General features: G+C 41.5%; 1 protein-coding gene across 2 annotated transcripts in view; it reads right to left on the bottom strand.

The window, feature by feature from the left end:
- SLC35E2B (solute carrier family 35 member E2B) overlaps positions 1-23,286 on the bottom strand; it is a 76,051-nt gene that overhangs the window by 8,555 nt on the left and 44,210 nt on the right. For both annotated transcript variants that reach the window (XM_089675986.1, XM_089675987.1), the window contains exons 4-8: positions 22,199-22,326; positions 19,160-19,280; positions 17,082-17,135; positions 14,793-14,865; positions 2,131-2,276 (exon numbers count right to left, since the gene is read on the bottom strand). In XM_089675986.1, the coding sequence (XP_089532112.1) occupies positions 2,131-2,276; positions 14,793-14,865; positions 17,082-17,135; positions 19,160-19,280; positions 22,199-22,326 (522 nt within the window). The remainder of the gene's footprint in view (positions 1-2,130; positions 2,277-14,792; positions 14,866-17,081; positions 17,136-19,159; positions 19,281-22,198; positions 22,327-23,286) is intronic.

Here is a 23,286-nt window from a genome sequence, read left to right as displayed (position 1 = left end):
TTCGCGCGACGGAGTGCGGGCGGGTTATCTGTTCCGAATCTCCAGTCTTATTATTTGGCGGCTAACATTGCCCCCTTGGCTCATGTTCATGCATCTCATCACTTCCCTCTGTGGGCTGTTGTAGATATGATGGACTCTCACCCGATACCGCTTTCCTCCTTGCCATGGCTTCCTACTTCTCAACGTCCATCTACCCTTAGTCCAACGCTGACATTTTCGCTACGTCTTTGGGATTCTATCAAATACTCCGCTGGCCTTATCTCTCCTCACCTGCCGCTGTTACGTCTATTACATAACCCATTATTCCCTCCGGGTAGGGATAATCCTAGACAGTTTGCATGGTGGCAGGCGCATGGTTTTTATGATGTTCACTCACTTCTATCTCCCACTAGAATAATTACCTTTGACGCTCTGCGCTCTTCTTATAATATCTCCCTTCGAGAACATTTTGGTTACCTTCAACTTCATCAATTCCTAAAAACACTGATATGTACGCATTCGGGACCGTATCGTCTGTCCCCCTTTGAAAGCCAGTGCAGACATAGACCTCATGCCCCGGGTTTGATCTCTTTGATTTATTCTTCCATTATATCTTATAGAACCCCTCCGGTTCGTTCCTATCATCAGCATTGGCAGTCTGAATTAGGGGGGACCCTGGATCAACAGGACTGGCAGAACATGACCCAAACAATATCTAAATGTTCTAGGAATGTCATTATCCTTGAGAATGCCTACAAAATTCTATACCGATGGTATTATACGCCTGCTCGCCTAGCTAGTTTTATCCCTACATATTCCCCAGTCTGTTTTCGGGGTTGCCAACAATTGGGCACCATGGCCCACATATGGTGGACTTGCCCTAAAGTAAGCAGTTTATGGATTAGGGTGTACACCCTTCTCCGCACTATCCTTCACACAGACATTAAGCGTAATCCGTATGAAGCGCTTCTATTTAAACCATTGGAGGGTCTTCTCCGTTCTGAACGGCAGCTGGTATCACACTTATTTATGGCAACTAAATTGACAATTGCAAGGGCTTGGAAGACTCCTGTCCTTAGTTTTGAGGCTGTCAAAAACCAGATGAATTTCATCATGGTTAATGAAAAAATGACGGCCATATTGTTAGATACCCATACAAAATTTTTGCAGATATGGCGTCCCTGGTTGGATGTAGCTCAACCCTCGAGATTCGACCAATCTCTTCTGTCGATATGAGGTTGGATTTTGCTGTGATCCCCTTGGAGCCCCAACTTCCCCCCCTTCCTTTTTTTTTTTTATTTTTTTTGTTTGTTATGTCCGTGTCTCTCTACTGTATGTCTTTTCCTATCCTGCTGTTCAATTTGTCCTTAAATATATTTCACGGATTGTGCTTGTTGTTTTCTGCGCTACATCCGCAATACTATTTACGCAATTTAGATTTTTTTTTTTCATATACACTCTCTAGGTTATGAACATGAACAATTTTTTGGAGAAGCCTCTTCTTGTGCCTCTCCTGTTTTCTATAATGTTGATGTAGCTAAAACTCTCTTTGGAGTTTACATTATCATTGACCCACAAAGGTTTGTTAATCATTCCCTTATAACCCCTTCCTCCACCTATTCCTACAGGGCTTCTATGTAAACTCTTTAGCTTATGCCTTTATTGATGCATGCCTTGAACAAGCTCCTCGTCATTTAATATGATTCATAATTGTTGGTCTTTGAATTTATGCTCCGAATGTCTGTTTATTTTTGCTTAATATTCAATAAAGCTCTTTGTAAAAGAATTGATGAGCTGCAATTTAATATTTTTTTCTTTTTGGCTTTATTACCACTTTCATTTGTGTCTTTTATGTCTACCTGGAATTCAGCTTTAGGTTTTTTTTATATATATCAAGTGCTACGACAGAAAAAGGACATTTGATTTAGTGAGTCTTCTACATACAGCATTACACTAGAATTTCAAAAAAGGGGAACTAGTTCAGGACGCACAGACTGCAAACTACCTAGTCATTGAGCTATTTGCTGCACCCCTCTGCAATGTCTTTTACATACTTGCCTATCTATTCCTCCTGTGAAAGCAGCTATTCCATTTCTACTAACACATTGAAAAGAAACCACATTTATGTGCATGTCCGTAGTATAACAGTACCTGAATGTTACTGGAGAGATCTTCCCCATAAGGGCGTATGCTGTGACACTTTGTAGGTGGAATAGGACACCATCCATAAGTAGTAATACAATAATGTCCCAGCTGTAACTAAACGTCCTCCCACTTTTCCCAATCAGTGGTACATCCTGCAGAGAGACCAGAGATATGAGTAAGTTTAGTATACATTTGTAAAGAAATGGTCTTCCTTTCAGTAAATTTTCAATACATTTTTTTTGTATTCAAAAGTACCTCTACATACATTTTCATATATCCTCTTTTTTTCCCTTGTTCTTACACAGGTCCATCCCACTTAGTCAGTGATTTGGGAAGCCTTTTTTGTAGTGCAGGAGATACAGCACATTCCCAAACACTAAGCAGCCACAGCTATTTGCACACACCTTTCATTCCAGCTGCAGGAATCCGCATATTCTTTCCGCTGCAAATTGCAGCTTGTGCTAATCGCCCGTATGAATGTAGTGTTAAACTTGTTCTGCTGTGGCTCATATGAAATGTGTACGTAAAGCACAAATGCACATTCAGACAAAGTGTATTTGTTCACCCATGGCAGTACTCCTGATCTAAGATATTTCATTGAAGCCCTGCTAACATCACCTTCTCAGTTGAACAATACTTCAATTCTAGTTTGTGAGAGACAGCAAGAAACAGGCAGTTCCCTTCAAGACAGGGGAAGTTGCCAACATCCAATGGGAGACCACAAAGGATTAACCTGATGCTCAAGACAAGAAGAGAAGAGATCACCACCAGAAGGTAATGACTCTACCCAAAAGGAACATGAAGTCTGAACTAAGACGCTCTGAAACAACAAAAAAAAAAAAACAAAAATAACAGGCGGAAGAACATAATTACCTTATTAAGGAAAAAACACTGTGGAAGACCCTAGGTGAATAGGTTCCCAGAAGGAACCTATGACGAAACCAGGTCCGCAAGAAAAGACCAACCAGTCTACACATGAAGACCCAAGCGATACACTCCCAACCCTTTGCTTGTGATTCAGATTGTTTACTTTAGGGACCAGGCTGCTTGTCCTATCACAGGGAGGACTCCAACACCTTTCCAGAAGCAAAGGCACTGCAACACCTAGGTGATGTCTGGCTGATTCCAACCCAGAAAGCCAACTCAAAGCAGGATCCCTCAGCAAAGAGGGAACATCTGATCTTGTAACATCAACTGAATGTCCAGGTACGGGAACTCCCCTGGGGTGGAGGGGGAGACTATGCTGTGTACCTAAAGAGACTGTTGATTCACTCTAGGGGCTATCTGGTTCCAAGCATTACAGTATGGGGATGAGAGAGGCTGAGGGCCCATGAGAGATAAGTAGAATGTCTCGAGAGGGGGTTACCTCAATGACCTACACACCCCTGACAAGGAGAAATGGGTGAACACTCTGACTGCTGAAAAAGGAACCAATGGCACACAGGGTGCAGACCGATTTAGTGTTTTTTTTTTTGGCCGAACAGCTTCACTCACCTGAGGCATTAGCTACCAATGATAGTTACCTGGAAGGCCGTACCTAGCCGAACCTTGCAGGTATTATGCCTTTTCAAAGGGAACCAAGAGCAAGAGACCAAGAAAATGATTCTCTTCAGAGGAGGGCATCAGAGTATTTCACAACCGAGCTGCCAAGAAAAGGCACTAGGGTGAACATGAGGCTCAATGCTCTAGGAGGTAGCAGGTGCCTGAAAAGACGCTGAGGGACCAGGTCCACGTTTAGGTAAGGCAGAGCCTGAACTGATTCTGGATGACAGTGTAAGTCCAGGAGACCCCCTGGAGAGGAGGGATGCTAAAGTGTACCATTTACTACAAGGGTTTAGCAGAACCTAAGGACAGAAGATACATCTTAGGTAGAGAAGGATAGCAAAAGATAGTTAGACTTTTCTCAGTATAGCTAAAAAAAGGCATTACATTTCTTAGGACACTAGAAAAAAAAGGAAAAGTTATGTGGGGGCTAGCATACAATTTTTCTGTTTGCCAGTATCCAAATCTCCTGTAGGTGGCAGTAAAACCTGACTGTATATGAATTCCTGCATACCTCAATGGACAAGAAAACAATTTACTGTGATTGAAAATCTCTCCAAAGTTAAGTACCGTATTTTTCGCTCCATAAGACGCACCTGACCATAAGACGCACCTAGATTTTAGAGGCGAAAAACAAGAAAAAAAAATATTCTGAACCAATGGACTGCAGACATAGTACAGGGAATGACCAGAGACTGCGGACACAGTACAGGAGATGACCAGAGACTGCGGACACAGTACAGGAGATGACCAGAGACTGCGGACACAGTACAGGAGATGACCAGAGACTGCGGACACAGTACAGGAGATGACCACAGACTGCGGACACAGTACAGGAGATGACCACAGACTGCGGACACAGTACAGGAGATGACCAGAGACTGCGGACACAGTACAGGAGATGACCAGAGACTGCGGACACAGTACAGGAGATGACCAGAGACTGCGGACACAGTACAGGAGATGACCAGAGACTGCGGACACAGTACAGGGGATGACCAGAGACTGCGGACACAGTACAGGAGATGACCAGAGACTGCGGACACAGTACAGGAGATGACCAGAGACTGCGGACACAGTACAGGAGATGACCAGAGACTGCGGACACAGTACAGGAGATGACCAGAGACTGCGGACACAGTACAGGAGATGACCAGAGACTGCGGACACAGTACGGGAGATGACCAGAGACTGCGGACACAGTACGGGAGATGACCAGAGACTGCGGACACAGTACGGGAGATGACCAGAGACTGCGGACACAGTACAGGAGATGGCCAGAGACTGTGGACATAGTACAGGAGATGACCAGAGACTGCGGACACAGTACAGGAGATGACCAGAGACTGCGGACACAGTACAGGAGATGACCAGAGACTGCGGACACAGTACAGGAGATGACCAGAGACTGGACATAGTACAGGGAAAATACCAGGGACACAGTACAGATGACCAGAGACTGCAGACAGTGCAGGGGATGACCAAAGACTGCAGACAGTGCAGGGGATGACCAAAGACTGCAGACAGTGCAGGGGATGACCAGAGACTGCAGACCTTTAGGGAGGGAGGGGGAGCGGGTACCTGAATTTCACAGGTACCTGCTCCCACTTCCGCGGCGTTGTCTTTCTCTCTTCTTCCGGCGCCGGCTTCTGTGACAGCCGGGTGCCCACTGCGCATGCGCGAGAAGCGCTGCGCTTTGTGAATGGCCCGTCGCTTTCTGGGACCTGTCATGTGTCCCAGAAAACACTGGACCATTCACAAAGCGCAGCGCATGCGCAGTGGGCACCCGGCTGTCACAGAAGCCAGCGCGGGAAGACTGTGCAGCGCTGGAGCGAGGAACAGGTAAGGCCTTGCAGGAGAGAACATCTGAGCGGCTGGCCCGGTATTCTGACATGGTGGCGGCAGAAATACCGGACCGGTCGCTTTATATTCGCTCCATAAGACGCACTGACGTTTTCCCCCCATTTTTGGGGGGAAAAAAGTGCGTCTTATGGAGCGAAAAATATGGTAAATCCCCAAAGACAGTTATCACTGGAACAAATGTTTCTATTCCTGTTTGGGTGACAATTCATGTTTTTGGATTTTCCCTCACATTCGGTCCCAGAGAAAATGGTTACCAGCACAAATAACAGTGTAAATCACCCTTAAGCCTCACACACACGATGAGGATATTTTTTTTGCATGCTAGTCTCATATAGAAAATAAAGAGGCTACTAAAGTTACAAAAATTCTCATACGACAGAATTCAACTTCGGAAGTAATGTATTGTATTGTAATGAAGTATTTAGTTTCTGAGCATGCGTGGTCTTAGTCTGATTTTTTTTGGACAACTACTGTAATTAGTAAAGGAAAATCGATCGTTCTGGTATAATACAAGAAAAACTTTCATGTATGCCCCTTCGGATAATTTCACATGAACTGTTGTGATTGGCTCTCGAAAGCTGTGTACTGACGATCAGATTAAAGGAAGATCGCTTTGAAAGTGGTATTTTGTGGCTGATTTGCTCATCGTATATATGGGGCATGAGGGGGGACACAGACAGCAATAAAAATCTGACAAGGACTTTAACCCCTCCCCACTCTATCTAGATATGCAAGTCTTGGCAATTGCTATATTTAAATTAAATAAAAAGAAAAGCAAGAATAATAAAAGGGAGAAAGTGTAACATCTGTAGCTCAATGATGATATATGTGAATATATATTAGGCCAAATTCATTACTTTGTTGTAATCACAGATTATAATTTAGTATATTATATATATATATATATACAGTCATGGCCGAAATTGTTGGCACCCTTGATATTTCTCCAGGAAATCATGTATTTCTCACGAAACGTATTGCATTAACACATGTTTTGCTATACACATGTTTATTCCCTTTGTGTGTATTGGGACAAAACAAAAAAAGGGAGGAAAGAAAGCAAATTCGACATAATGTCACACAAACCTCCAAAAATGGGCTGGACAAAAGTATTGGCACCCTTTCACAACTGCGGATAAATAAGAATGTTACAAGCATGTGATGCTCCTGTAAACTCACCTGGGGCAAGTAACAGGTGTGGGCAATATAGAAATCACACCTGAAAGCAGATAAAAAGGAGAGACGTTCACTTAACCTTTGCATTGTGTGTCTGTCTGTGCCACACTAAGCATGGACAACAGAAAGAGGAGACGAGAACTGTCTGAGGACCTGAGAACCAAAATTGTGGCAAAATATCAACAATCTCAAGGTTACAAGTCCATCTCCAGAGAACTAGATTTGCCTTTGTCCACAGTGCGCAACATTATCAAGAAGTTTGCAACCCATGGCACTGTAGCTAATCTCCCTGGTCGTGGACGGATGAGGAAAATTGATGAAAGATTGCAACGCAGAATAGTCCGGATGGTGGATAAGCAGCCCCAAACATGTTCCAAAGACATTCAAGCTGTCCTGCAGGCTCAGGGAGCATCAGTGTCAGCGCGAACTATCCGTCGACATTTAAATGAAATGAAACGCTATGGCAGGAGACCCAGGAGGACCCCACTGCTGACACAGAGACATAAAAAAGCAAGACTACAGTTTGCCAAAATGTACTTGAGTAAGCCAAAAGCCTTCTGGGAAAACGTCTTGTGGACAGATGAGACCAAGATAGAGCTTTTCGGTAAAGCACATCATTCTACTGTTTACCGAAAACGGAATGAGGCCTACAAAGAACAAAACACAGTACCTACGGTAAAATATGGTGGAGGTTCAATGATGTTTTGGGGTTGTTTTGCTGCCTCTGGCACTGGGTGCCTTGACTGTGTGCAAGGCATCATGAAATCTGAGGATTACCAAAGGATTTTGGGTCGCACTGTAGGGCCCAGTGTCAGAAAGCTGGGTTTGCGTCCAAGATCCTGGGTCTTCCAGCAGGACAATGACCCCAAACATACGTCAAAAAGCACTCAGAAATGGATGGCAAAGAAGCGCTGGAGAGTTCTGAAGTGGCCAGCAATGAGCCCAGATCTAAATCCCATTGAACACCTGTGGAGAGATCTTAAAATTGCTGTTGGGAAAAGGTGTCCTTCCAATAAGAGAGACCTGGAGCTGTTTGCAAAGGAAGAGTGGTCCAAAATTCCGGGTGAGAGGTGTCAGAAGCTTATTGATGGTTATAGGAAGCGACTGATTTCAGTTATGTTTTCCAAAGGGTGTGCAACCAAATATTAAGTTAAGGGTGCCAATACTTTTGTCCAGCCCATTTTTGGGGTTTTGTGTGACATTATGTCATATTTGCTTTTCTGCCTCTGTTTTATATTTGTTCCAATACATACAAAGGGAATAAACATGTGTATAGCAAAACATGTGTTAATGCAATACCTTTTTTGTGTGAAATACTTGATTTTCAGGAAAAATATCAAGGGTGCCAACAATTTCGGCCATGACTGTATATATATATATTTATTAAGAGCATAGTCTTGGTTTATCCAGTAGTAAAGCTGTTATGTGACAGCTTAGTATTATGTTCCAACTGTTCTCTATCTTTATGAGGATTGCACAAAGACTTGGTAAAACCTGCTCTGACTGATTACTCATGATACAAGAAACATATCCTGATTCTGAGCACCCACTGTTAAACTTCCTAATCAGCAAACACAGGACTGTAGCCAGGTGATAAAGTCTACTGCAAATACAATTAAAAAAGAAAAAAAATAAGTACTGTTCAAATATTGCTGATTTTAGTCATTCGCGCTGCACACACATCTGATAAAATAACAATTAGGGGATTTTTTGCCTTTAGTACCACACGCTCTTGTCCCAGCATTGTAAACAACACCATACTATATTGTAAAAGATTGTATTTCCTTCTGAATTCTGGTAAACTGAGGTGCACTATTGCATTACGTATATTGCTAATGTCTGCCCTTTGAGTTTGAGGTCACAGATATGCTCTGATATGCTGAACAAGTTGAGTCCATCCCATTTCCCTCATGGTAACAAGACTAAAACAGACCTTACACATGACACTTCCAAAGTACACTAAAATGGACTAATGTAAAAGAATGCGGTATTGTATCTGTGTTCTGAACCATCAAAGCAGTCAGCTTTCTGCAAAATTACACTGTACTGTTCTAAGTTAAGGCCAAGTACCAGATCACAAATGCATACTCACAAACTAAAATGGTCATAAAAGCAGAGAAGGAGCCAAAGATGACAATCGCGGACAGCGGAGGTCCTTGGGTGAAAAGTGCTAACGCGTTTCGGGAGTCGAATTCCCTTCCTCAGAGCAGACTATGTAATGACTAGGAGTATGCATTTGTGATTTTACAATAAATTTCCTATATATCACTGTAATGCACGAGGAGAGTTTTATTCTTTTTTGCCAGCATCAAGATTGCCCAATCTATCAAGGGCGGCACCTCAGCGATTTCTAGATTCCGTGTTCTCTGTGTAGCATGAAGATCTGAGAGCTGTTTTTTGTCATTTGTTCAAGTATCAGATCATCTTAACTTCTTGTACTGATGTGGTCAGGTATGAGGCAAAAGGACTAGTGAGGCCAAGAAAAAAAATGCTCTGGAGGGATAGGAGGGCTGATGTAGTCATCAGACATCTACATTTGCATCTACCATCAGTCAACTTAAGATCAAAACATTTCCCTACAAGATCTGGAAGCTTGGACCAGGCCAAAGAACAACTAGATAGGTCATGTACTTCTTGGTACCGAGAGTCTGGTGCAGGCAGTGTCAGTGCAGAACTTTCATGTTAAAAATACTAAAAAATAATCTGAAATACTCCCCCTAACCTACAAAACGTCCTCCCTACACAGTTCCCACCCAGCGTACATTTACAGTATATACTTCGTTAGCAAGTGGTTATACCGATATCATTCCTGCAGCTGCAACCATGATCCTGGTTTCAAATTTTTTTTTTTAGCTGGTGATGGGCATTCCAGTAAAAGTGATTCAGGCAGCTCTACAGCCACCTGATTCACTTTTACAGGACTTGGAAGGGACTCCCATACCCTCAATTTTAAAGTGTTGGTATCTATTTATTTGACATATCATCATCTTTTATATGTTAGGCTCCATGTACATGGGACGTTTGGAAAACACTTCTGAACGATGGAAACGGACTGCTGGAAAATGAAGGTTAAAAAACGTCTGTTTAGCCGCGTTTGCATACCACATTTATGCTCGTTTGCGTTTAGAAGCATTTTTCAAAGATAACCTCAGGTGACCTTCCAAAATGCTCAGAATGCACTGAAAAACAGTAAAAAATGAACTATTTCAGAGATTTTGAGAGAAATGGAGAGAGCAGAAGCAGAGAGAGCAATATTTGTTGAGATTAGCTGTCTTTTTTTTTGTGGTGTTTGGATGTGTTCCAGCTCATTTCTGTGCAGAAATTATTGCAGCGGTGTCTAACATATTTTCTTTCATGCAAAACCTCAAAGTATGGTGTAACAAGTCCATTTGAGTACCGGGAAAATGCTTTGCATGAATTTTTCATGATGAAAAAAGGTTCTGGACAGCATCTGGAAATGAAATAGCTAAAAAAAAATTTCCAAAACGCAAACGCTTTTAAATGCAGTTAGCCGCGTTTACAAGCGTTTGAAACGCTTATAAAATCTACTCTTGAACGCAAGTTTGGTGCGTTCAAAAAATGACTGTAAACTCAACTGCCTGTAAACGATATAGTGTACATGGACACATAGGAAAACATTAGCGAGAGTTCAGGGGCTGCTAAAAAACGCAGAAAAGCTCTTAAACGTGAGTTTATCAGCTGCAGTCTACATGGAGCCTTAAAGTGTATTTTTTCTTGAAGATTTGCATTTGATAAACTGCTGTGCAAATATCATGTTACATAAAAAATTGCAAAAAACAACCTTATTAATCTCCAGGGACTTTGCTTTCAGGAAATATATAACATTTGGGAGTTCTAAGTGATTTTTTAGCAAAAAAAAAAAAATGCAGATTTTTACATGTATGTGAGAAATGTCAGAATTGTCCAGGCAGCCAAGTGGCTAAATCTAAAGCACCCAATAACTAATACACCTACAGTTAGCCTAATCCTCTCTATGAATCACTAATAAAGCAGTTGAGGTTGAATTCTATGTTAAGACCCCCTGGGGCCTTAGTATAATATATGCACCATGATTCCCTCTTACTCAACTGCCTAATGAAATTGCCTCCCCTCCAATGTTTATTCACCTTTTCTAGCCCCCAGAACTGTAGTCCTCTTAGATCCCAGTTGTGGAGAGAATTAGGTGAAGTATAGGTGTATTAGTGATTAAAATTAATGAATCCCTTTTTTTTTTTTTCATTTAGTGCTTAGTGTTAAAAGTATTTGTTTTTTTAGGTCTGGTCTACCAAATAAGAACTGAGCATTTATAACTATATATATATATATATATATATATATATATATATATATATATATATATATATATATATATACACACACAACTTTTTTTTACTTTGCCTTATCCTATTTTTATATATAGGTTTTATTTAATTACATATATTTTAACAGTCAGATATATATTATTTTTCCTATGTGCAGTTTAAGAGAAGTACATTTGAAATAGATCATAATAAAATATAATTTATTATGAGTGTTTTAAAGAAAATACAGCAGTTTTAAGTTTGGGAGTACGGACTATTATTCATATGTGTTTCTTTCTGGTCTATAAAGTTCTGAGTGTGGCGATTTGTAATTGTTATTGTTGTCCAAGGTAACTCCTGGCAGCCCTGTGTTAAAGTGTGATGCACTCGTAGCACCTCCTACCTTTGAGAAAGTCCATCAGATGGGCGTGGCTTACTTAAACTGTTACTAAACTCAAGCCCCTGCATTCACTATATCTGGTCCCCCACAGTACAAGGAAGTGCAATTATTTTAGTAAATATAAACTGCTAAATACCTTTTCTCATCAGCAGTTAGAGCATTCTTGTGACTTCAGCTAAGCACTGGTTAAAGCTTGTAGGAGGAGTTTTCTTTCTGCTTTAGGAGGATGTAGAACCCCTGACCTCTGTCTGGACAGTGCTGATCACATGCACTCTCCCAAGAAAAAAAAAACCTCTCTAGCAATACACACTAAACTGAGCATGTGCTCAGGGCTACGGGTTTTCAGTGCAAATCTCTTTAAAATCACCAAAATTATATTGGTTGAATCTTGTGAAGGAGATGTGCTCAAAAACCACAACATACTGGTGTCCACTGAAATGTGTCCTACTGGTGAAGAAAAAAAAGTTTTACTGGATGAAAGGGATCTCTGTATTATAAGAGATAAAAAATGCCTGGCCGACATATAACCTTGACTCACAGGTTCTAAAGTGTTCACCAGCTTCCTTCAGAGACATATGGAACATAGGAGGAACAAAAGACTTCATAGTGTCATATGTAAAGGACTTGCTGGTTTATTTAAAAGTAATGCCACTCACAAAAGATGTGTGGATATCGGCTTGTACAGCAAGAGAGATCCACATGATTTACTGACGTCATTACGCTGGACGGGCCTGTGACGATCAAGGAGAGTTCTAACTTGGTAACTATTGAAGACTCCAGATAAGATTGTGGGCAAGCATGTGCATACATTTACAAATGAGAGTGGAATCTTTTAAGATGCGTTTTAATAAATATTCAGTGAGTACTATGAAGTCTTTTTATGTTTCTATGCAATTGGATGAGTTTCCAAACAAGAGTAGAAAGAGGACCCAATGCAAGAGTGAGATTTGTTCCTTAAAGCCATTTCAGACCTCCTCTTTAACATTGAGGTCCATCAAAATGGGTAAGGGAACATCCAAAAGTGCACCTGGGTGACATGGTGTGTTACATTTCATGAAGACAGAATCACAACAATGCTGAATATCTGTGTTTCTGGTGTGATTCACAATTAATACAGTGGGACTTTTGTTGGACTTGTTTCTTCCACATTGTTTGGACAAATGAGAGGATTTATGCTGTGTCCACAAGATATATATATGTTTTAGGATCAAAAGATTTGTATGTTTACATAATGCATGTTTTGAGATGGAGTATATAGCACGTAGAGTTAGTTTGGAGAGTACATTATATTAACCCAAGTTTGTTTGTGGCACTTAGAGGAGCGCTGCACTATTTTTGTTATTTATTACGCTTACAGATGCAAGACCTGTCACTTGTCTGAGGGAAACAGGAACAGATCTTGTAAATTCCATCCAAATTGTTTGAACCTATAGAAATCTGTTTAGTGATTTTATGTCCAGTACTGGGCAGATGCCCTCGTATGGATTTGGGACTGTGAATAGGCTTGAAATGAAACTTTGAAGCCATTATTCCAAAGGAACTGGTACAACCAACTCCTTGTTCCTGAAGTTAGGTGGTGTTTAGTGTTACTATTTGGCTCTTTTGTCCCAGCTCCCTTGTGCCTGTGATCTACCATTGCAGAATAGATTGGGTTTGTGTGTTGGAGGAGAAGCCACTATAACTCCAGCACTGACCAAGTTTCTGTGGCTGTGTCTGAGGAATATGAAAGCGGGAATGCAGAAACATACTGAATGCATTCTTGGCAGAACAGGCTGGTGGTAACACATCAACTGGTAATCGTGATACAGTTATCTCATCCCTCAGCGATTCGGATAGGAGAGAAAAAAAACACAATATTCATTAAAGTGAAGAATAACCAATCCTCTTCTCACTAAACCACATACTGTAAAGTGTCATTACCTGCAGATAGTATTGTTACAGCCAGGAACTGGAATGTATGTACATGAAAACCCTGTCTTACCTTACCTATGATGCTGGACCATATAATTGTTCCAGCTTCACTTGGCATGAGTATACCTCTGAAGGGGTCTTCAGGGTCTAGGAACCATAAGAAATGGACCACAGTCATGGACCTGTATAGCACTCTACAAGTAACTTCACTTGTCACTTTATGCCAAAGTGAGCACCAAACACAGGATCCAGGGCCCAATGCAGACATTACATGCCAGCTCCACAAAGTGGGGTCTGGGTATGGTTCCTGAGATGCACACCTAGGATAACCAATCAGGAAACTGCTAGGTAGCACAAGGCAACAACCGGTAAAATGCTGAAAGAAGAGTCAGATGGAAAAAAAAATCTTGGTTAAAAAAAGAAATAAACACTTTTACAGAGAATGGGTCAGTCACCTAATGACACTAGCAAAAAACTGGAGCCTCACAGTGGGTTTGGTTATATGGGTATGCTCTAACGGGGCACCAACAAACGTTTTGTGATCCAGATACTCCTGCTAGACAGCATATTCAGGTTCTGAATCTCAACTGCAGCATAAGTTCAGTTTGGTTACATTTCAGATATAGCAGAACATACCCTAAAACAACTGAATGGATACTGAAGGGGCAGCAGAAATATAATGTTACATCCTTCTGCTCAATGCTCCTATCAGCATGGTCATTGTCTGCACATGTTCACTGCAGCAAAATTTAACTGGCTTCTAGTACTGACCATCCCTCTCTTGCTAAGAAGGGGATTACAGTAGCATGATATAAACATATATTTATTTTCACATTATGCCCATATATACTATATTGCCAAAAGTATTGGGGCGCCTGTCTTTACACGACATGCACTTTAATGGCATCCCAGCCTTAGTCCATAGGTTTCAATATTGAGTTGGCCCACCCTTTGCAGCTATAACAGTTTCAACTCTTCTGGGAAGGCTGTCCACAAGGTTTAGGAGCGTGTCTATGGGAATGTTTGACCATTCTTACAGAAGCGCATTTGTGAGGTCAGGCACTGATATCGGACAAGAAGGCCTGGCTCGCAATCTCGGCTCTAATTCATTCCAAAGGTGTTCTATCGGGTTGAGGTCAGGACTCTGTGGAGATCAGTCAAGTTCCTCCACCCCAAACTCTGTTATAATACCACTAATAGCTGACTGTGGAATATTTAGTAGCAAGAAAATTTCATGGATGGACTTATTGCACAGGTGGCAACCTATCACGGTACCACTCTTGAATTCACTGAGCTCCTGAGAGTGACCCATTCTGTCACAAATGTTTGTAGAAGTAGTCTGCATGCCTAGGTGCTTGATTTTATACACCTGTGGCCATGGAGGTGATTGGAATGCCTGAAGCCAATGATTTGGAGGGGTGTCCAAATACTTTTGGTAATATAGTGTATCTTTATCAGAAATATTCACTACTTACCATTAGAAAAATCCATGTTGGAATTAACATGATTACAGCAGCAGCGCTGGTGTAAAACTGAAGCTCAGGAGGGCTGTAAAAAGAAAAACAAGATTATACTCCAAGAAAAGAATGCCTAGTGTACAAACAACTGAAGGAGGACACATGAAGGATGTTTCTTATATAAACCAGAGGTTTGCTATAAATTGCTAAATGACAGCTGAAAACTGTAAGATTGCAGTAGCTACAACAGAAACTTTTATCCACTATGTTTACATGAGACCTCTTTGGCAGAAAGGGCAATATACAGTAGGTTAAAATCTCATCAAACTAGGAGGTAAACAGAATGAATAATGTAATTAGAACACATGGCAGACAATCTATAGATTTAGGCAATCAAGACATCATGTGACTTGGGTGTGAAGCCTTTTCAAAGTATATAATTTTTTTAAGCAAGTACAGAAAAATACCTGTTGACCCTGCCAGGTATGCAGTATCCTTGTAACTTTCTCTGCTCAGAACTGAAATCTTAAAGTAGTTGTAAAGGCCCAAGGTTTTTTTTTTTACCTTCATGCATTCTATGAATGAAAGTAAAAAACCTGTGTGCAGCAGCCCCACCTAATACTTATCTGAGCCCCGTTGCAATCCAGCAACGTGCACAAGAGCCTCGGCTCTCCAGGGACTCTCCCTCCTCATTGGCTGAGATGGCAGCGGGAAACAGTGTGTGAATTGACACGCAGAGCAGCGGCTCGGAAGTGAGCCCCCAAGCTGCTTGCTCTAGGGACTCTAGGTAGGATGGAAGGGCCAGGAGTGCCGGCAGGGGACGCAAGAAGAGGAGGACAAGGGCTGCTCTGTGCAAAACCATTGCACAGAGCAGGAAAGTATAAATGGTTTGTTATTTTAAAACAAATGCCTTTAATATCACTTTAATAAATGATATTATCCATCTTCCTACCAGTACAAGCCCCTCATCATGTAACAGAGATTAGAGGGTGGTTGGGGAGACTAGTATAGTGGGCATTTGTTCCACTTTCAGGCTGCAATATTATAACAATAAAAGAGAGAAAATTCAGATGAATAAAAAAAACTATTTGTGACTGGTAGAAAATGGAGTTGGTTTACTAACACTAGAGGGTGCAAAATCTGGTACAGCTGTGCATGATAGCCAACCAGCTTCCAAATTCTGCTTGTTCAATAAAGCTTTGACAAAAAAAAAAAACTGGAAGCGGATTGGTTTCTGTGCAGAGCTGCACCAGATTTTGCATTTTCCAATCTTAGTAAATCAACCCCAATGCGTATTGATTCGACCACTTGTAGTCTCTATCAGGGTGGTGTGACAGAGTAACAATGAAGAACACAATTAGGAGACAGGGCAAAGCATTGTAACCTATAATAGGAAATGCAGGAACAAGGACCTTCAAGACATTTTATCATCAGGTGGTATTTTAATGAAAGCAGCAGATGTAACAATATAGAAAATTACATTTGACATTACATTCACTTGGTAAAGCTCATGTAAGATTTTAGTGGCTGAGTTTACATATGCTATAATTGATGAGAGGGGCAGCACTGGGACACAACATCATAAAATGGGCAGTGGACTGATTGCCCCCTAAAGCGGGCCATACACTGGTAAATTTTTGTCAGTACATTCGATACTGTCTACAGAGACTTGTAGACAAATAACATTCGAACAAACGTCAAAATTTCATCTGCTTTTAACATTAAACTTTGGAAAAGGTAATTTTCCACATGAAAACCACACACACTTTTACACTAGATCCACTATACTAGATCAGCACTGTGCCTCTAAAAAGATAACGTAAAAAGTGTGCCCCCACCCCTGAGACATCAGGACAGCACAGCAATCAGATGGGCAAATCATTCCTTCCTAAACTACTGGGGTCAGTAGCAAATGTAAATAAAACATGACCCAGTAGCTGCATAATATGCTGATGCTGTACCTTATTCTGCTATATCTGTACTGTAACCATACTCATTTTACCCAGAATCCAGCCCACATTTCTTGGTAAACGCTTGTGGTATAAGCACCCTTAAGAGCAAGTAGGTGCTCTTACCTGTTCCTACAAATCTAACCACACATCTCCTTAAGGAAGTATGTTGGTAATTTCTTTAGCAGATGTACCTACAAAATAAAAAATAAAATACTCAGACTTGCGTTTGCCGGTGTCTACTGTTCTCATAACATTTATCAGAAAATTCCCAGTAAAATGTTGTGATAATATACTGTATGTGATCTCTCAACTCTATAAGGAATTACACATAAGTCAAAAAGCATTTTATACTTACGAAAATTTGTACTTATCTCCACTAAGAAGCTTCTTTGAAAAGACGTTCTGCAAACTGAAACAAAACAAATGTATTTTCTTCATTTAAATGGAAAATGGTAATGCCAATCTGAATAAACAATACCTCTGCAGCTCATTACAAACAATATACGGATTTTAAATTAGTTCTCTTTTAAAAGAAAACCTGGAAGGCCACATATTTGGGAACGTCCACTGTTTGAAAATAACCATACCCTGGGTAACCATCCTCAACACTGCTTTATCACTTACTGAGTCTGACAAGCACCCAGTGAGCTTAAAAGGGGTAAGTTTACCTTTTGACCATAAATATACATTTTTTTTTAATGGTAAAAAATGTGCATTTATTATTTTTGGCTGTGAGAACCTGTAATGCATTGCACTAGTGATCAGCAGATCACTGATGACATGCAGTACACCTGCAGACCTGTCAAGTATATCTGCTTTCCCATACGGAATGTACGGGCAAGCACACATGACAGGAAGATTCAATGAACTACCATGGCACAGAACAGTGCAGTGGTAGTTTGAGAACTACAAGCCGACAGCCGCTAAGGGACTTGAAGTTCACTCATTCACAGAACACTGTGAATGAATGATGCGGCCGCGTGGGCAGAGTCCCGCATGGCAACGCTGTTTTTAAAAAGTGACAGCTAGTACAGGGAATTGGGCAGCGGCTGCAACACTGGGAACATGTTACACCCTAAAAAAGGGTAGAACATGTAACATGGTCCCGAAGGTAAACTTATCCTTTAATTTAAAGTGAAAAATCACCAACGGTGATGTTACACTTATGTCATGGTACTCCAGCCATAACCTTATACTCACCTGTCCCTGATTCACCTAGATATTGAGTGTGCGACTACACCAGCCCTGCACAATAGCTTGTCAAAAATCTTACTAGCCAGGCCACTCATGCTCTCCGATTCAACCACATGGTGCTCTCTGGATTACCAGCTTTTATTGCAGACTATCTCTCCATATAAACTGAATGAAAGCGCATCTGTGGGTCACAAATATTTTGGCAAGCAGCCAATATCTGGATGGACCAGGAACAGGTGAGAATAAGCCAGGAAGAGCTGCACAAACAGCAGGGCATTGGTTAAGTATTTTTTTTAAGGGGGGGGGGGGGTCAAATAAGTTGTCATTTTAGCATAAAAATGGGGTAATACACCGCCTGACATACACAGATCAGTCATAACATAATGGCCATCCACCATGAGCTGTTGAGGCATGGACTCCAATAGGCCTCTGAAGGTACACTGTGGTATCTGGCACCAAGCTGTCAGTAGCAGATTATTTAAGTCTTGTATGTGCAAGGTGGGGCCTCCAAGGATCAGACTTGTTTTTCCAGCACATCCTACAGATGCTTAAGTAGATTGAAATATGGAGAATTTGGAGGCAAAGGCAACACCCTCAAACTTTTGTAGTGTTCCTCAAACCAATCTTGAATTCATCACGCCACAACGCCTTCTTCCACTGCTCCGGGTCCAGTTCTGATGCTCACATGCCCATTGTAGGCGCTATTAGCAGTAGACACAGGTCAACATCAGCACCCTGACCGGTCTGTGGTTAAGAAGCCTCATACACAACAAACTGTGATGCACCGTGTTTTGACACCTATCTTAACCAACATTACCTTTTTCAGCAATCTGAGCTAAAGTAGCTTTTCTACTGGATCAGATTACAAGGCCAGCCTTGACTCTCCATATGCATTATTGAGCCTTGGCGGTCCACGGGCCTCTCGCCTGTTCACCATTTTTCCTTCCTTGGACCACTTTTGGTAGGTTCTGACAACTGCAGGCCGAGAACATCCCACAAGAGCTGCAGTTTTGGAGATGCTCTGACACAGCTGTCTAGCCATTAAAATTGGCCCTTGTCAGGTTCACTTGCTGTTTAATAAATCCAACTGACTTGCAGATGCCAATCTAACAAAGCAATTGATGTTATTCACTTTACCAGTCAGTGGTCATAATGTTATGGCTGATTGGTGTATAAACCAATTAAGAAGACTTCTCCATGAATATTTTTTTTCTGACAAGGGTACCACAATGATCTTACCAGTCCATGATGTTTGTAGATAAGGCTGCAGAGAAGCCAAGAACATTGAAACTGATTTCGGTTGCAGTGCAGAGTGCAAGACCTCCCATCACTGGCAGAAGGGACAGATTCACCATCATTCCTGCAAGTTAAAATATTAACGTTAAAAAGGAAGTGAAGATTAAAAATCACACCAAAACCTTGTCACAACCCAGCAATAGGGGCTGTAGCTTTCATGCTGGTATTTAAGAAAAAAAAAAAGCTCAAATCAGAGCTTGCAAATGTACAGGCAAATGTATATTTTAGTTCCGAGAACCACCCTACCACAACAACCTATGAACTGAAGACAATGACTTCAATGGATTCTATCAATCTCAAATAAAGGAAATCCATGATTAGTGGGCCATCCATGGCTGATCTCTTTCGGAAAATCCTAGTTGCCTGGCTTTAATTTAAGAACCGGTTCTTTCCTCTGAAGATGTGCTTGGCACGCAACGCGTAAGGAGGAACCTACGCACGCCTTGACGCCACGCCGTCGGAGCACTGGGGAGCTCCGGCGGCCACTACATCTGACAGGACGGTTAGTCCTGTTTGCTTTGGCTGCTGATACTAATATTTGTTGGCGGTGTTTTATCCAATCTGGATGCATCCTGTTTTTTACTCTAAATAAATGTTTTATATTATACCTTACTATGGGCATTTCTCTTTGTGAGGAGTTTCTCCTCTTAGATACCGAGGATGCAAAGTGAAGGAGTGGTGGTTCTCTCTGGTGTAGCTGTGACTGCTTCCTTATTTATCTCGGGAACGTATGCTTCTTAGACCTGGGGATCTTCATTGATCCGGGGATCACATCTACCCAACTTCAACTGCATCTTTACCACAGTATACACATTATTCCGTTTTTGGGACTTTATATTGACTTTGGAGTACCTATTAAGCACATTGACTACTTATTTTCTTTTTATTTTTATTTTATTTTTTATTTATTTTTTTCTAGCGCTGCACTTTTTACTTGGCTTTAATTTAACCCTGTGGTTTCAATGCTTTTTAAGTGATTGACCCAGAGCATGGAGGCAGAAAAGCCAGAAGTCCTGATCACCAAACTTTAGGGTCACTGCATAGAGTATTAAACCTTTCCTGCTTCCGCCTCTCAGGCCTTTACCAGGATCAAATGCTGAGAGGCAGAGGAGGACATTCCAATCATGTGACGGCTGTGATTGGCAGTTACAGCAGTCAAATAATCAGAAAGCTCCTGATTGCGTCGGGAGCTTTCCAGTATCTGTTTGTAACTGTACAGGGAGCGCGCTCTCAGCACAGTAAAGTGTTTATCTAGGGATGCATGTATGCGGCCACTTGGTATTAAAGCCCACCCGCCAAGAGGCAGCATATATGCACCAGGTAGGCTGGAAGTGGTTAAAGTCAGAGCGTCAGCAAGAAAGCTGGGAAGTGGTAATTTAAAGTGGTTGTAAACCTCAGACATGAAATATGAACAAAGCATATCTTTCAATAGTGTGTACTAAGAGCACTAAATGTCATTTCTGTCTGCTGCTTCTTTCCTCTGCTATCAGTATGAATCCCTTCTGCCAAGTTTTGCTTACACCAAGGGGAAAAAAACCGGTTATAGGGGAAGAAACTCCAAAACAGTGTCTGTAATGGGCAGCCTCAGCTCTGTTCCTGTGTGCTGTTACCTTCTAAAGAATAATGGTCTTTTCATAAAGAAAAAAAACAATTATCTGTTTACACCCTAAACTTTTTTTACACCCCTCCTTACCCACCTGGGATATACAGTGCATTCACTAATGTATTCAGACTCCCTTCACTTTTTTCAATTTTGTTATGTTGCAGTCTGATACTATAGTTGTTTAAATCCATTTTTTCTCATTAATCTACACTCGGGACCCCATAATGATAAAGTGAAAACAGATTTTTAGAAAGTTCTGTGAATTTATTAAAAATAAAAAAACTGAAATATCACATTGGCATACATATTCAGACTCATTGCAACAAAATTTAGCTCAGGTGCCTCTCTTTTCTCTCGATAAGTGATGAGCAGTTTCTACGCCTTGACTGGAGTACACCTGTGGTAAATTAAATTGATTGGACGTGATTTGAAAAATTAAACACCTCTGAATAAAAGGCCTCACAGCTGACCATGCATACTGTATCAGAGCAAAAGTCATGAGATCAAATGAACTGCCTGCAGGGCTCAGAGATAGCATTATTGCAAGGCACAGATCTGGGGAAATTTACAAAAAGAATACTGGTGCACTGAAGGTTCCCAGGAGCACAGAGACCTCCATAATTCTCTATTAAAAGAAGTTTGGCACAACCAGGACTCTTCCAAGAGCTGGCTGCCTGGCAAAAATGAGAAATCGGGGAGAAGGACCTTAGTAAGAGAGGTGACCAAGAACTTGATGGTTACTCCGACTGAACTCCAAAGATCCTGTGTTAAGATGGGACAAAGTTCCAGAACTACAAACATCACTGCAGCTTTCCACTGATCTGGCCTCTATGAAGTGGTAAGATGGAAGACTCTCTTCTCAGTGCAAAATATATGAAAGTCTGCTTGGAGTTTGCAAAAGCTATAGTGTCAGGCTGCAACATAACAAAATTTAAAAAGTGAAGGGAGTGGGAATACTCTATTAATGCACTGTATACATACCTGAATGCACATGACTGCAGGCCGTAGGCATCTTCAGCTTCTTTGACCAAAATTTTCTTTTTCATGACAGCACTTGAGCACTAGAACCCTATCGATTTCTATGAGGCAATTTTCCAAGTGGTGTCAAGAGATTGAGTCATAGAAACCTATGGGATTCTACTGCACGGACATGGGAAAGGGAATGAACACATTGGCTGAAGGTGGTGAAGAGTCCTGCGGACAGTGCTTGTCCAATATGGTGTAGTAGGCAAAGAAAGGAGGGGAGTAGTTTGGGTCAGGGGAACAAAGAATAACTGAACCTTTTACTAAAGTGCAGTTAAAATCCTTTAAAATTACTTTTTGGTTTTCATGCAAGTGAAATAAAATCTGTGGTATACAGTAAAAGCAAACGTACTCACCAGTGTACTCTCCCAGTATCAGCCTGGACATTATAACTGTAAAAATAGGTGCTGAACTTTTAACAGTTTCTGCAAAAGACACTGCCACATTCTTCAAGCTGACAAGACCTAGGACCACAGTGGAGAATCTGGAAAAAATTAATATGATGGTAAATCTCAAACTAAAAACAATGTAATTTAGGGAGCAGACATCATAACTTAAGAGACAAGTAAATGCTAATATACACTACTCCAAAAAAATAAAGGAACACTTTTTAATCAGAGTATAGCATCAAGTCAATTAAACTCCTGGAATATTGATCTGATCAGTTAAGTAGCAGAGGGGGTTGTTAATCAGTTTCAGCTGCATTGGTGTTAATGAAATTAACAACAGGTGCACTAGATGGGCAACAATGAGACGACCCCCAAAACAGGAATGGTTATACAGGTAAAGGCCACTGACATTTGTTTTCCCTACTCATCTTTTTTGTTTTTCCCTAGTTTTGCAGTTGGCTAGGGTCAGTGTCACTACTGGTATCATGAGGCAATACCTGGACCCTACAGAAGTTGCACAGGCAGTCCAATTCATCAATACGTGCCATTGCCAGAAGGTTTGCTGTGTCTCCCAGCACAGTCTCAAGAGCATGGAGGAAATTCCAGGAGACAGGCAGTTACTCTAGGAGAGCTGGACAGGGCCGTAGAATGTCCTTAACCCATCAGCAGGACCGGTATCTGCTCCTTTGTGCAAGGAGTAACAGGATCAGCACTGCCAGAGCCATACAAAATGACCTTCAGCAGGCCACTGGTGTGAATGTCTCTGACCAATCAGAAACAGACTTCATGAGGGTGCCCTGAGGGCCCGACGCCCTCAAGTGGGCCCTGTGCTCACTGCCCGGCACCAGAGAGCTCGATTGGCATTTGCCATTGAATACCAGAATTGGCAGGTCCACCACTGGCTCCCTGTGCCTTTCAAAGATGAGAGCAGGTTCACCCTGAGCACATGTGACAGACCTGAATGGGTCTGGAGAAGCCGTGGAGAATGTTATGCTGCCTGTAACATCGTTCAGCATGACCGTTTTGGTGGTGGGTCAGTGATGGTCTGAGAAAGC

The sequence above is a fragment of the Staurois parvus genome, unplaced genomic scaffold (genome assembly GCF_062004578.1).
Source record: "Staurois parvus isolate SC_StPar_1 unplaced genomic scaffold, SC_StPar_1.0 ptg000160l, whole genome shotgun sequence".
Taxonomy (NCBI): Eukaryota; Metazoa; Chordata; class Amphibia; order Anura; family Ranidae; genus Staurois; species Staurois parvus.
This window is presented reverse-complemented; position numbering and strand designations above follow the sequence as displayed.